General features: G+C 38.9%; 3 protein-coding genes across 3 annotated transcripts in view; all 3 read left to right on the top strand.

Moving 5' to 3' along the window:
- Nucleotides 1-16,427, top strand: part of LOC124132486 (tripartite motif-containing protein 2-like) — a 77,253-nt gene that overhangs the window by 30,660 nt on the left and 30,166 nt on the right. The gene's annotated exons all lie outside the window — the stretch shown is intronic.
- Nucleotides 6,720-9,156, top strand: LOC125378019 (RING finger protein 223-like). The gene is made up of 3 exons (XM_048392616.1): nt 6,720-6,861; nt 7,764-8,059; nt 8,998-9,156. The coding sequence occupies exons 2-3, from the start codon at nt 7,764-7,766 to the stop codon at nt 9,023-9,025; spliced, it is 324 nt and encodes a 107-aa protein (XP_048248573.1). The 5' UTR covers nt 6,720-6,861; the 3' UTR covers nt 9,026-9,156.
- LOC125378100 (E3 ubiquitin-protein ligase TRIM71-like) lies at nt 9,102-10,622 on the top strand. The gene has a single exon (XM_048392956.1). It carries the CDS (start codon nt 9,102-9,104, stop codon nt 10,620-10,622), a length of 1,521 nt encoding a protein of 506 aa, XP_048248913.1.

Here is a 16,427-nt window from a genome sequence, read left to right as displayed (position 1 = left end):
CGGCATTTCAAGGTTTGACGTATCAATGACAAAAATGATGTCAGATGCAATTCTCTGCCTTTTCGGGTGAACAATTGGCTTGCCTTTGGATGTGTTTGTGGCGGGTGCCACTAGTGGATCGGAATGAGCTCGCGTTTTTGCGAGCATCCAATGTCATCATTTATTATGACGAATCATGAAACATGCTCCTGATGTTGTCGCAATGGTGCAGTTGGCGTTTTTTTTGGCAAGGGTTTCTCATGATAATGGAAATGCTTATGTCGCTTTTGTTGACCGATAAACATGAAAAGATATAATGTTAGTGTATATGGTCATGTAATTAAGAAACAAACGACGAGTGGGAGTTGTTTATTGTACGATAAACAACGCCAGAGACATGTTTATTTCTATATGAGATATCAACATTACGTACAGCCTCTTTGAGGGTGTTAAATTAGGAAAAAATACACGCTTTACAATATTTACCCGTACTTAAATAATGATGATTCCTTGAATAGAATCCGACAGCGGCCATGCTAGCTAAATCCATTTTAGGATTTGAGTTTGGTCCCGCATATTCTCACAATTTTCTCGTCAATCATCTGTACCTTTTCTCCCAATACCAATTGTCATATCACTCTCACTTTCGGATTCTCCAGCAACATCGCGTAGCTATCTTATATCATCAAATGCCAATTTCTAATTGCTTTATCATGTACCGTGTCATGTAGCAATAACATACACAAATATCGTTGACTTCGACGTTGAATAGTGTCATGAAATATGATTATCCTCTTGTTGGCAATATTTCTGGTTGATAAATCTAACATATTCTTACTTTAAGAATAGCGACTATACATTATTATATCCCTTATCAGGTCTCTGTAACATTTGCAAAATGATACAAATATAAAAATACAACTGAACCTAAATCTAATGTTTTAATATCCTTACGTTGCTGAGTGCAGCATTAAACAACAAACAAACAAAACATAATATCTTTAAGAATTATGTTAACAATTCCGATGCTAAAAATAATCTCACAATCTCCATACCTCTTTCTCTCTATGAAAACATAATAACTTTTTTTTAATAATCTGAAGGAATAATAATGGCAATACTATCATAATTATCATCATTATTTATGTTACTTATCCTCAAGTGAAGTAGTCCTCCACACTATACATTCAGTGAAGAAGCCCATGAACATATGAACTATGTAACATACATTCATGGAAATTAGATGAACAGTTGAAGTTAGCAAATGATATTATTCGGTCGAACGTCTATGAGCCATCTATTCTATTCATGAAGAACATTTCACGTGGGACCAACAGAGGGAATTATGACTATCGACTTGCTAATTATTTTTTTATATTCATGCCAGCTCAAACGATCTATTGGCTTGAATTATTGTTATGGTATCCACAAATAAGTAGGATCCGATTTTGTCCGTTTTTGTTGAAATAAAACTGAATTATATTTGCTGTTTACATATCAAAGTTTGCCAAATTGTTACAAAATGTTTGCCCACAGCAAGGCTACGTATCCCCAACATATTGCACTAGGCACAGTATCACTGGACTGAGGGAGGGCGGTATTCCTCCTTGTGGGTCACCTGCTTGGCAATATGGGACGGGAAATCTGCAGGGGGTGAGGGCAGTTAAGTTGATGGTACAGACAGATAAGAGAGATCATTTTACAAATGTGAAACCTCAGTCCACAAAGGAAGAGGCGAAAGCTGAAACTTGGTGAGGTTTACAGAACAAAGGCAGTTATTTCTAGTTTATCACTGACTCTCGAAGATACATTTAATAAAACAATTAATGCGTGTGTGTGTGTGTGTGTGTGTGTGTGTGTGTGTGTGTGTGTGTGTGTGTGAATTGTACACCATAAAAATGGCTACGTATGTAGTTGGGGTAGATATGTTAAAAGCCCGGCCAGTATGACCTTTGAGTCACTGCAGTTTCAGTCATTAAAATGCGTAAAACAGTATTTGAGTGAAAGAAAACACTATAAGTGAGTGAAACAAAAGATTCACATTCTTCTTTCCCCACCATTATGTCCACGTCAGCCAGCATGGATCCATGCGCATGCTTTCATACATAATCCATCCTCCCACCATTCCCCAACATCCATCGAACTATAACTATATCCGCCCTCATGTGTCGGTATTCGTGCTTTCATACATACATACACCCCCCTACCATTCCCCTACATCCATCGCAGTATAACTATGACTATAACCGCCTTCGTGCATCCGCACTTATGTTCACATTGCATTGCATATGCATCGAATTACACGTTTAAAATATCGTAAATATTTTACACCATGTACATATTATATATCAGCAAACATAGAGTATTATAACGCAATAGATTTCATCCGTCAAAACATCACAGAAAGAGGGGCAGCCTGGAATTTTACAATGGCATCTGAATGCACTAAGACGTTCAACTGGTCAGGAGGTGAGAGTTGCGGAAGATTACGGTAAACTTCAGTTACAGATCTCCATTACGAATATCTAAAGTATGAATAAAGATCACAGCTTGCTATGACGTGTACTTCATTCCTGCAGAATTAGCAATGTCCTTAGCTCTAAATTGTATGTCTAAATGCTTATGTGGACAAGGACCCAAATGTATATAGGCATGACCATATTATATTCTACGCAAATATCACCACATTTAAAAAGAAAGCTAGATTGAGTCTTTGAAGGGCATTAAGAACTGATACACACAAGGAAAAATATTTATGGATGTCAACGGAGGAACACTGCGTTTCGGAATATATACTTTCTCCTTCATCAGGTGAATATTATTAAATGCTATGAGGCAGAGAACATATATTTGTACCTGTAAGAACAACAAAAGTAAAAAGATAGCAAAGAAGGGAACGCAACAAGGGAAGCCAACAGATAACTGGCGCTGATTTCCCCGCCTCCCGTTTGCCCATTGTCCATTTCCCATTACCAATCATTCATAAGTTAAGTTTTGGCTTTAATTTGTACATTGATAATCAACCATCAACGTCTATTATCTCCACCCTAAAAATATGTAGTGTACTGAGAAAGTGGTATCCAAATATAATGTGTGTTACTGTTGACCACTTTCTTAAAGGCATTGTTGGTTCAAAGCTTTCGGCCATAGAAGCCGTGCCATTTTTCTCTTGTCAGAGGAGAACACAAAGTATACGTCATCTGGACTAACATTTTTGGTTCGGTGGCTGGGTTAGATCGCCAACTTTGTGTTCTGGCGATTGGGTGCCCCACTCACAGTGTGGGTTCAAATCCCGGACGGGACTCAACCCAAGAAAGTACGAGAATCTGTACTTTACTCCGAAAGTGTTATCCCATTTATAACATTTGTTGTCAAGAAAGCACAATAAGTGTATATTCGGCTTTGGATGGGTAATGATAACACAGACATATACGGATATTGATGATGACTTGGAGGAGCTTCGTAGCGCACGTCTTCTCAATTCAGGGATTGGTAAATCCAAATATGTGTGTGCGCGTGCGTGCGTGCGTGCGTGCGTGCGTGCGTGCGTGCGTGCGTGCGTGCGTGCGTGCGTAAATGTGGGCCTGTTGGATGTTACATAAAACATTCATCTTGAGCGGGATGGTAGTTCGAGTTGGATAAGCATGTTAACTATATGATCTTCTTTAGGCAGAGAATGCCGCGCATGAATGTATTGATGAAATTCCTAGGTACATGGGGCCTTTTCGTCCCCAGGAATACCCACAGTGGAGACTTCAATGGGGATAGGGTGTACACAATATGCTGCCTGGTAGATTGTGTGTCATCAGACCGGACAACGTTGGTCTTTGACTGATTGTGGCGTAAAACACACTTATTCATTTACTTATATCGGAAATTGAATGTTCATCTTAATTGTTATTGTTGAACATGAAATATATTTTTAAAGAAATAAAACAGTGACATAATAACTACAACTTTATGTTAGTGTGAGTAGCTTTTTTGGAATGAGATGAATAAGTCTTATAAAGTTGTAAGCTTCTTCACAACCGTGTAACTATGAATTGACTTTATTGAGTAATCAAAAAAGAGAAAGGACCTAAAATAGCCAAATTTCATTCGATTTCACTTGTCCACCATCTTGGATGCAAGGCGAAAACATTTCAGCGCGTTTGAAGCCACTGAGAATGCCCCCTGCAGAGTTGGACGAACATTCTGCGGTGGCGCGGCTGAGTTGACTTGAGGCTATCAGCAGTATTTACTGTCCAGGTTATTTAGGTCCGTTGTTTGTGTTTGTGTTTGTGTTTGTGTTTGTGTGTGTGTGTGTGTGTGTGTGTGTGTGTGTGTGTGTGCGCGTGCGTACGTGCGTGTGTGTGTGTGCGTGTTTGCGTGCGTGCGTGCGTGTGTGGGGTGGGGGCGTGGGGGTGAGATGGGGGGTATAGATGATAGATTTAGTAACAAGTAAGGTCATCTTGAGTGGGAGGGTATTCGCAGATGGATTAGCATATGAACTATGGTTCTCTTTAGGCAGAAAATGAGGATCCACGATGTTCGACCTGGTAGAAGTGTGTTATCAAACCTCACAGCATTGTTTTTTTGACTGACTGTAGCGTCAAAACAAACTCATTCATTTACTTGAACTGAATGTTCATCTTAATTGTTATGGATAGTCACGGAGCCATGATCCAGAAAACAGGGTGTCATTAGATAGAAATAAACTAAGTAATAATAGGATTACCAGAAAAACGGGGTTTTACACACAAGCCAATAAACTTCGCTCATTAACACCAGATTAAGTCAGTACAAGATTGAAAACTGCCCCATAATTATGTATGACATGCTTGTCGGGTATTGCAATTGCTACATATATATGTGAAAACACAGTTATTAAAATGAAGAGCAAAACTGATGAAAGTTACCAATAAACGTGTATAAGTGTTATATCGTCACTGCAAAAATAATGATTGTTTGTCTTTAAGTATTAACATTCAAATACGTTATATCTGTATTAGCGATATTGTCTTCGTTCCCCCGTGATTCAATCGTTAGCCGTACTATCTCGTAGTATAATAAATTGAATTTCTGAAGACATCACGATACAGTTTTTACGATGCATCACGTCTGCACTAGCGCTTGATAACAGCCTTGTGTTTGGGTGTTTCAGTGGTTTAAATTGCTGCTCTTGATATTGTTGATTAAACTTTGATACTATGAACAATATAATGTTATGTCAGAGGTTGACTTTAGAACGGTAACATACTAATAGTATATAGGATGACATAAACAGAACAATGAGAAGTTCGTCCAGATTAGTGTATAGGCAACATTTAATAATTAAAATAATTACATTCAACAACTCCCCTTTTATGTCCATTTTCCTGACTTAGAAGTAAATGCAAGAACAATCGGCCGGAATACAATGTATAGTTCTTGTCCACTTCTATATGACTATATAGCATACAATAAGCTATCGGGTCCCGTTTAGATCGGTTTGGGTGGCAGCCTAGATAGCCATAGAATAGTTTCATCTTGGAATCTCCCATATCACTGGGGATCCTCTTCAATTTAAATGGAGTTACTTGTTACGATTCCGAACCTTCACGTGACTGTGTTTATGAATCATTGTCAAATAGTGGTGACATTAAATCTAGGAAACAATACTCGAAATCGCGCATGCACAGAACGGAAAATTTGGTCAAGGCATTAGTAATCAGCATGCGCAGAACGATTGATTTCAGTACTTCCGCTTAGCGCTTCGAGTGCAGCGTCAAACGCGGGCCTGTAATCTAACACGCGAGGACTGACCAATGAAATCTGAGAAGTAGAAATACCGGTAGACGCTGTTGCTTGATTGACAATGTCAATCAAGAAAGGGAGGAGCTTAACGGTATCGTTCTCTCCCAGTAAATTCCGATGTCAAATAACGACGTTATTTGGACGGAAAAACGATGGTTTGAAAACGTCCAAATAACGTCGTTTTTCCGTCCAATGACCATATACGGAAAAAAACGACGTTTTCGTGTTTGCAGTGATACCTCGGTAATATAGAGCTGCCCGCCCTTGTGTCGCCAATGTCAGGTACTTTGTTTACCGAACTCGGTAAAGAAAATCAGCATCGATCATTCCTAATGGATGTGTCATAAAAGTTGAACAAGAACAAGGAACATTTTGCATATGACATATTTTATAAGTTTGTAAGCGTGCGCCGTTACGATCCATTATAATTTAACTACCGCGATAATATGGCATACAATGCTATAATTACACACTAAGCCCCGGAGGTGAAATAGGGACCAATATCACTTTCATGATTATTTCATTTTTGCAGTGACTTGCATTACATGACGGTGTGCCCGTTAACATTACTTGGTGATATTGGTATGATTTTGCTTAACGTTTCAGGAAAAGCTATTTTATCTGTGGTATATTTCTTAGTTGTAACATTTATGACATGTCGATCACCACACTTGCCACATAACCGCTGTTCCAACCTTTTACTTCTTGTTCTGCTGCAAACCACATCACATGCATTTTGGCACATAATTGTACAAATACGAATGCGTAGGACATCTTAGGATATTATAAAATGCTGTTTACAGTGTGTCCCGTGTATGTATATTGAAATGTGCCGATCTCTTGCGTTGTTACAAGAATTATCCTTGATTCGATCCAGGAACCTACGTTGCCATCAGATTTGATCGCTTATGAATCACCACTAGTCGAGATTTCGCAGTTACCTCCCTTGTATGTCATGAGGAAGGGACAGGTAGGCACAGGTGTGTACCTCGGCGGGGTTTGGTTATTTCAAGGCATCCAGGACATACAATTAAATCTCACACAGTGCCCATGAAGAACTACTATACCTGTTTATTCAGGACATAGGCAGTATCAAACTTATATAAGGTTTGTGTTTCTTAAATTTAGACTTGAAAACACACGAAACATTAAACGAAGAGCAACCGAAAGTAGGAATTGTTGGTCCCAAGGTTATAAAGAAATGTGAAATACATTGATGTAAATTTCTTTTATTGTTCTTGACGTTCACAGTTACCTCCCTTGTATTGTACTGTGAGGGTGTGTGTCTATTATCAGTAAAGCAATGCTTGGTTGTCGTTGACGGAGGTGAATTACAGGTCATAAATACAGGACCCTGTTGGTAGTTGTTTTAAAGTTAGCTTTCAATATGAAAACAAATGCGCATTTGAATCAATGACGACAGTTTACTGCCTCTTATACATGATTGAAGTTGACATCAAATCTCATCTCACATGATCACAATATATTCACATATTCAGTTTTGGTTGATCTATTCAAGGTAAATCCTTTATTGTGTGGAAACAACGAACTTATTCTTACAGCAGAGCGAGTAAGTATTTATGAAAACTATAATGAAGGAATATATTTTATTAAACAATAGTATAAACAAATACATAGACACATGCTCCTGAAACACCTTGTTTGACATGAAGTCAAGATGTAGAATTTTTTTTCCTGTAGCACCATGGAAGGGTCGATATGCTCAATTTTGTGTCAAGAAATCATGTGTAAACATCTCATTCGATATGTATATACAGAGGCGTTTCAGCACACAAGCTAATGATGGAGTGAGTGTGTTTGGTGTTATGCCGCTTTAAGCAGTATTTCAGTTATCATCGCGTCTCAACTTTATATGGAAGATTAGCCCGAAGTCGCACTCAAGAAATGTTATTGTCTCACCCAAAACACATGTAACTCCATTACAAAGACGGACCAACTTCAGCTGAAATTATTTCTTGGAAAAGTAAACAGTTATTTATGTTTTACAGATGGCGACGTCACGAGCTGATAAAGTAACAGAATTCCTCACCTGCGTAATCTGCCAGGAACTGTACACGGACCCCTGTACACTGAGATGTGATCACACATTCTGCAGGAAATGTGTCACTGCATTCATCCACACCAGACCAGACGCTGTACAGTCCAAGACGATCCCCTGTGCCTTCTGTCGACAAGATACCAAGGTCCCCCACCCCATCCGGCCAGTGGAGGAGTGGGCGGGGCAGATCAAACCCAGCATCATTATACAGGGGCTGATTGACACACGCTGGTGCTGTCAATACAGGTATTGATAACATGTGCATTTTAATGGTATTTGATGTTTTTTGAATGCATAGTATACTTACACTATTGCAGGGAGACACTGTTCCAACGATAACAATTGACTAGAAAATACACATTTATCAATAAGACGAGTTCGTCAAAAGTATGTCTCTACTGTATCCAAGGCACAGTAAGTAAGGTGCACTATGTGTTTTAGCTACGATACTACTTATTAACATGTTCATTAATAACGTTGAATATGATGCGAACATAATGTATATTAATATATGTAACAGTTATTGTGACCAGGTGATCGATAATCAAAACAAAATGGCTAATTGTCTACAAATTTTACGAAATGTAATAAGGGCACAAACATTTGATATTCTTAGGGGTTGGCTTTAGGCGGGGATGTTATCGAAAAAAATATCTTCTCCCCGAATATTCTTATTAAACATAATTATGCTTCAGATTGTTGAAAAAATAAATTGGAAGTAATTATTTCTTAAAATATGTTAAGGCTCAAAGATATATATATAAAAAATTTTTTTTTGAAATATCAGGTTCTGTAGCTGGGGCTGAAAAACATCTAATCTCGATACAAAATCCCATATCAAATGGTCGGCTTCTTTTTAATTAGAACTATGAGCCTACATCAAAATAGTAAAAAGGGTAATTTTGTGGCAGCCTATGTCTGAATCATTATAATTTTAATCAAGCATTTTCTCATCCAATTTGTTTAGTTTTCGATCAAATCCTAGGCTCCCAAAATCCACCCCTATTTCCAACTCCCAAGAATATCAAATAACCCTGACAAGCCAACACTTTATCACCAAACCCATACCGGAAGCCCTGTTAATAACCTAACAATTGATGAGGGAATAACCTTTCCTGAATTTTCTATCTCGTAATTTATAAAAATAAATTTATGATATCTCCACTTACCATGTCCACTTACAGGTTCCGCTTCATGTTGCTCTGTGTGTGAGAAGTTAGGGGAGACAACTCCGGGAGCCTCATGGTGTTCTGAGTGAGAAGTGTTCCTCTGCGAGAGATGTGTCAAGATGCATTGTGCAAATCCTGCATCACATGGCCATGAAATCTGTGACCTTTCAGGGGAGGTCAAGGTGAAGAGGAGGCGTAAGGTCATATGCAGGGAACACAAGGATGAGGTTATAAAGCTTGTGTGTAAAGACTGCCACAAAGCTGTGTGTCAGACATGTTGTGTTATTTACCACAGGAAATGTGAGTCAGTCGTTACCATAGAGTCAATGATGCCAACAATGAAATTCCTCTTGAGAAAAAATGCTGAACAGTTGTCAAAGAAAATACATAGAAAACATACAATTGTTCAGAAAGCAATCAAGAAAATTAGCGTAATTGAGAAAAACAAAATAGCAGTAGAAAGTCACTTCAAATCTGCTGTTGAGAGAGCCATCGCAAACATCAAGCATAAAGAAAAACAACTGATGAATGAAGTAAAGGATATTACAGACGAACAAACTAAGAAACTTAAAGCAGATGTAAAACTTGAACAGATTGAGACGCAGATGTACAGACAACATTGTGAGTTCATTGACCAGGCCTTGGTATCGAACTGTGAGATGGACCTGTTTGACGCGTATCAGGCCTGGGAGTCGGGGGCTGTAGAGTTGGGGGATGTCAGGGACACAGACACAGCAGACACACGGAGAATAGATGACATCAGGTTTACACCTGACACTGACAACGTCCAGCACAACTTAGATGACCTACAGCTGGGGGAGATTGAGGTCACATACCAGGACCAGGGTACATGTCTACCGTCTCCAGTGCTGGTTGACACGATAGATGGGAGGATGGCGGATGATGAAGAGAAGCCTTATCTATGTGACGCCACAGTCCTGGTTGTAAATGGTATACATGCAGCTATAGTCTCTGACAGCGAAAACAAGTGTGTGAAGTCTCTGTCCACAAGAACCAATTTGAAATGCCACAGTAGACTTCCCCTGGATGACTCTCCATGGGGTGTAACACAGTTGAAGGAGAACCAGGTGATGGTTGCTGTCCCTGACTCCAGTCAGACTGTAACTGTAGAAGTGACCCCTGACCTGGTGCTGCCCTCAACCATCACAACAAGCAAGGAGTACTTCAGTCTAGCTGTTCTGAGTCCTTCATCTCTAGCAGCAGGTACTACCGCCTGTATTGATATCCTGGACATGGCGGGACACGTGCTGAGATCAGTCACTGCACACAACGAGACACTGTTTACCTACCCCGCCTATATGTGTGTCAACAACAAGAACAACATAATCGTGTCTGACTTGGAGAAGAAGTCTGTGACATGTGTGACGTCAGAGGGGGATGTTGTTTGGAGATACGCCCCTACCGGAGACACAGCACCCATCCCTTCTGGTATCACAACTACTTCAACAGGAGACATCCTGGTTGCTGGCAAGAACAATGTGGTACAGCTGACAGAGACAGGGGATCATGGCACAGATCATCAGCACATTGGCTATGATCCACGGGGGTTGTTTGTCGATAGACATGACACACTGTATGTGTGTGAGGAAAGTCATATACACGAAATCAACTTCATGTAGTCACATCAACTATTTCATATATTCAATAATCAGTATTAAATGCACTATAACAACTCAAAAAGGTCTCTTCTGATTGGGATGGGAATAATCATAGAAAGGTGTATCCACAGACATTATTTCCACATCATTACACTTCACACTATGTGCTTAGCAACCTGTTTCTCTTCATTAAACCACCTCTGTGTTCTAGTAGGTAGGGCCTCTGACGGGAAAGCGAAGGGTCGGTGGTTTGATCCCGATGTGCTCAAGAGATACCACGATGTCACTCTACCCTATAGATATATTAGAAGATGGGATATGGTTTATTTGTAATAAACACATTGAAGTCAGTGCTTCAGTAGGGCTGGGATGGATAGCTCGGATACTCGGGCGGGTGGGTCCTAAGTAGAACCCGGGTTACCACGGGACTACATGGACCTGTGGTTAGTCACAGGATATATTGTTAACGACAATGACATTAACAGCACCATGGTTAAAAACAAACAAACTACAAATCGCAAATGTTCACATTTCTTTCTGACTATGCATACATTCCTTCTCACTTTTAGATGTTTGAGTAAAAATGAAGCCTCAGTCAACGTCAGTGTATGCATGACCAGATCGTTTTATACGTACATAGGTTTTTTTGCTTGGGCTCCAGTAAAACAATTCCCAATCGGATGTTTAATCGTCTACAGTCTTTTTGTGTTAATGACTAGATAAGAAGCCTTTGAATTTATTCCATGATTGTGAGTGCAAGTGATTCCGTTGCATTTGATTGGTTAACCTAAAGAAATTAGTCCACGCCCACAAGCGAACTACTTGCAAGACGTAGTAGGACTTTCCAGTGTCTGGCCTGTGATATGCATGGCCTCCAGTTCAAATAAAATTAATGAATGGAAACTTCAATAAATATATTTTTTGACAAATGACAAAAATTCCCGACAACAGTCTGTCGTCTGCTTATTTTTAATCCATAACTGGTTTACACAAGAGATATCTCTGCGTTAAAAATACATTACAATGCTTTGAGGAGCATTGTGATGTCATTAGTTACCATGACGTCACGACCAACTGACCTACTTAATGTCTCTGAGCTGGTTATCTGTACCTTTTTCACACTGGAGACACTACTTATTACTGTTCACAAGCTGAAAAGGTGCACATTTTTCAGTTTACTTTCACGATGGTGGCATGTTCAAATCATAGAAGAATATTTCAACATATTTTCAAGAGCCATCTCTGAGTCAAACTGTCCATCACAGAATAATAACATGAATACCATAACTATAGCTATTACTGCCAGCAGTCCTATTAGATGCAGGTGTGGGTGGACATAGTGGAGTCAAAGAATTCAGCATTGGGATGCGAGGCGACTGAGATTACTTCAACTGCTATGGATGTATGTGTCTGATTGTAATGAATTAATCCGAAATTCAAGTGAATGCATAAAACAAACACTGGAATACAGCGAAAAGGCATCAACAGTATTGTTGCAGGTAATTGGCTAAGGGAGTTCCAGATAGCGTCTTTCGACAAGGGTAATTGTTCAATGACTTTTCTTTATTGCAGCAAATTTCAAAGTTTGTTGTTCAGAAACATTGGAACAATTGGAATGTTTTAAATACTGTGTGAGCCTAAATCAATGTGTCTCCTAAAAGTCTGAAATGGCACCAAGAAAAGAATGGCCAGGATCCCATTGCCCCCAGGAAGAAATCTAAGCTTGGAGTGCTACATAAGTATAGTTCTGTGGTATTACAGTATTACGGGCAATTCCAAAGCATCCATTTGATGCTTCCACCTGAAGCATTAGTAACCAAGGTGATATCTGACGCAATTTCCTTTTTAGATTTGTACCATATGTCCCAGTGTTTATTCGGGTGAACATTTGACTTGCCTCTGCATGTGTTTGTCACAGGTGACGGCGGTCAAGCAGAGTACACCCACCTTTCGCGAACACCTTTTTACAAAACCATTTGTTACAAAACAGGACATGTATGTTCGTTCTTGGTGTTTATATGCGTAGTCTTAATGCAGCTGTGAAAGAAGATATAAGTCTCATATCAAGAAGTGTGAAGAAAATATTGATGTTTGTTGACATTTAATCAAACTTTGTGTAAACCTATTCATACATAATTTATTATTATCACTACTAATGTCAAAGTTAAAGTCTTTACTGTTTTATTTCTTGTGAAAATGACTTTATGATACATGATACCTTGTGTGTGTGTGTGTGTGTGTGTGTGTGTGCGTGTGTGTGTGTGTGCGTGTGTTGGGTTTATAATATTCGTTGAAAGTGCATATTCCCTTCAAAGAAATGAGGCAAACTCAAAGAATGTAACTATCTACTTTGTATGCATAATAGGAGTCCAAAAGGCCTTCTTCATGTGCAGAAGCCGTTCCCGATACAAGTATATTTTTTCAGGGAAACCATACAATTTCCTCTCCCTAAAAGGACATAAAGGGAAATTTAGAATATTGGATCCAAACTGTACAAGATATACACGTATACTGCCTCAAACAGATACAATAGTAGATTCGTAATCTCAGTGCAAGAGTTGTGAGTTGATGGTTTCAATTCAGAATTAATCATACATGCATAATGATCTCAAACAACTACTTGTTTTAAACATATTCTATTCACAATACATTGTAGTAAAATGGATATGGTACAAGTTGTCCAGATTGGAACACCCTCTCCATAATATTTACAAAATCCAATTACAATATGTACAGTAGGCAGAAAGAAGGAAGCAGAATAGAATGTTATGACGTTTGTAAGTTATAACCGTTCTCGATATCTTCCGCTGCACGTCACTGTATATTCAGTCACGGGGTAACGGGAATATGTTGACTCCAGACCCATCGCAAACACACAAGGAACAATTCTTCACTTCACGCATACCCCGTAAATCGCCAACCTCAACTTGTGATGTGATCACATGACTGACAAACTTCCCCGCCTCCGTCAGTTGGATCACCTTGTCTCCAAGCAGGATAGAATGCCAGGACAGAAACCTGTCTCGTACAGGAACGTACTCCCGCAGGATATTCTCCTCTGACGTTACGCAGGTCAAAGACTTCTTCCAGTCTGACACCAGAATCTTGTCCTTGCCCTTCATGCTAAGACAGAAAGGGAAAATATAACAGGTCTTGCTTGCCATGTGTTGTGATTGATCTCAACACTTTTCCTGACATATTCAGGATATCAACCCTGCTCCGACAGCCCCCGCTATCAGTTGTGATGGATCTCAAACCGCGAGGATGGAGTATCTTTCGCTGCCCGTGGTCGTTCTCAGCATCACCAGGGTCAGGAGATACTGCTACTGTTACCATCTACCGGACGTCTGGAACCTCAGCCATCACCTGGTTCTCATTCAACTTTGTTATACACCTTGGATCGTTATTCAAGGGAGGTTTGCTGTGGCATGACTGGTTGTTCCTTGTATAAAAAGACTTCAGGGACTTGTAACGAAACGTTAATCCGTAACGGCTGTTTTTGGTATAGCATCTATGACAAAAACAATGACATCAGATAGACCAGCCTCCTTGACGTCAAGCTTTACCCTGCCATCAACGACGTCACACAACATTGAGGACAAGGCCATTTTGACGTCTTGGTATGCACGTTATATACTGGTGGTGTCAGCGATAATGGTTATCAACTCCAAAGGTAACGCCGAGCCCATATCGTGTTGTCTTGGGTTTTCCAGATAACACCTTCCTGAAAAATATGTAAAACTTTGTTATAAACTTGTTATAAACTTGTTTCGTTAGTTAGATACGTTTTGAAACAATTCGTTGTAAGATCAATGGTATCTGACAGACATTCATGTAGTAATCTCTATATCCACAAATTATATCTTTTTTTTTCATCCGTCAACTTGTTAAAAATGCCTATCAAACAGTTTTGTGAATTGATTTCGCCTGGCAAAAAAGTGCCATTTGCCAATATGGACGAACATTATCTATTCTAGAAACTGACTGACTGGATTAGTTTTTCAGAAAAATCCACTATCCCACCTCAAACAAAATTGATTGTTCCGAACATGTATGTTCCCTACATGGTCTGCCAATTACCACTAGACTGTCCCATCGACCTTTGCAATCTGGGCTATTAAAATTGTACATTATTTAAGAAATATTGTTTATCATACAATAGAATACTGCAGGGAGAATAAACCATGAGGGGCGCAGCAGAGCCGTTTATTTCTTAAATGAGATATCCATTGATGGAACCATTTCTCAAATGTCATTATATGTGTCTGAAATATAGGGTACACAATATTACAACATTAAAATTCAGAACATGTATTTAAAGAGACTTCTTTGTATTGATATATTTGCCCCTAATAAGGCAGTACTAGGACCAACTGGACGTGATTGTATGCAGCGTTTAGTCAATGGAGCGTTGTAATTGTAATAGATAGTGGAGGATGGATTGTAATCGGTTCCGCATCAATTTTACTTCATGCTCAAACGTTCAGACAATAATGGCCAACAAACTTGGGTATCAGAGTTTAAGGATTTACTATTTGTATGATTGTATTTACCTTCGATATAGATTTCACGATATATTGGTAATGAGAATGTTTGTGTGTGGAATTTAAAGCAAAGACAGGATGATATGTTTACGCAGTCTGGTCATGATTCAAAATCAACATCTTAATTTCTATCCAGGTATGCTGATTTAAAATCACATTTACACCCAGGAATGTACATATCACATCTGTAGGTTTAGAATGTCTTTGCACAATCTAAACATACATGTATACTTATTTAGAAGAGGCTCTGTTGTTCAATTAGCTGATCGTGTAGTGCGACAGCTGTCAAGGAACACACTGTTTGTAGTGAAATTGAGCAAAAGAACCATTTACTATTTAGATCATTACAGATGTAAACGGGATATTGTTATCAATTTACAGCCAAAGCAACTTTGCACGATTTTCAATGGTGAAAAGATATACATTTAACATTCAGAAGAAGTTAGTCTATGAATGCTTCATTCACTAATCACAAAGAATGTGTAGAGTGCTTGTCTTAATCCCTGATAACGCTGGACTGAGCTGACACGGAAGTGATTTATCTGTCACGTGATATCGTTTCCTCACCTACATGGATGCAGTAGAACATGTATTACCTGTATGATATTTACGACACAAAGTGCATAATGACCCCGTCTCTGCATAATGTATGCTGATTTGATATAAATAAGCCTGATGTGAAGGGTTATGAATGTGCAGTGTTATATAGCGTGGAAATAAATAGTGAATATTTGTATTTTCAAGTGACCTGACATAGTTGATGTTTCAACAATGAGAAACACGTTATGACAATAAAAGACAAACGTATTGTTTGTCATGTAATTTCTTAGTTATCTCAAACACAATGTGAATGAGGCAGATTGAAAACCGTTCAGCCATAAAGTGTTAATTCACTGGAGTGAGATATCGGTTTTATATTTTCAGAGAAATACGAAATTTCATCACTTAATACATACAAACCTCTTTGTTAACACATTGGTCAGCGCACTTGTTATTAGTATACATAATACATATCTGCCGGTTGGTGTGTCTATTGTCCGCAGGCCTGTCGTCAATTTGATTGACATGATATCAGCAAGCATACACGGTAATGAGATGCCGGTGATATGATGAGGTAAATGCCGCAATCATTAATATTCCAACTACATATCATAGGGTTTAGGTGCCTCAATGTGTTTAAACCTGACATTTGTTATGGTTTCTTTAGAATCTAAACATTATAGAAATTGAAACCAACAACAAACGTCAGCTACAAACTAGAAGTATGACAGATCACAAAAGA

Source organism: Haliotis rufescens, unplaced genomic scaffold (assembly GCF_023055435.1).
Source record: "Haliotis rufescens isolate VD_foot unplaced genomic scaffold, xgHalRufe1.0.p SCAF_11, whole genome shotgun sequence".
Lineage (NCBI taxonomy): Eukaryota > Metazoa > Mollusca > Gastropoda > Lepetellida > Haliotidae > Haliotis > Haliotis rufescens.
The sequence above is the reverse complement of the archived record's forward strand: the minus strand, read 5'-3'. Positions and strand labels throughout refer to the sequence as shown.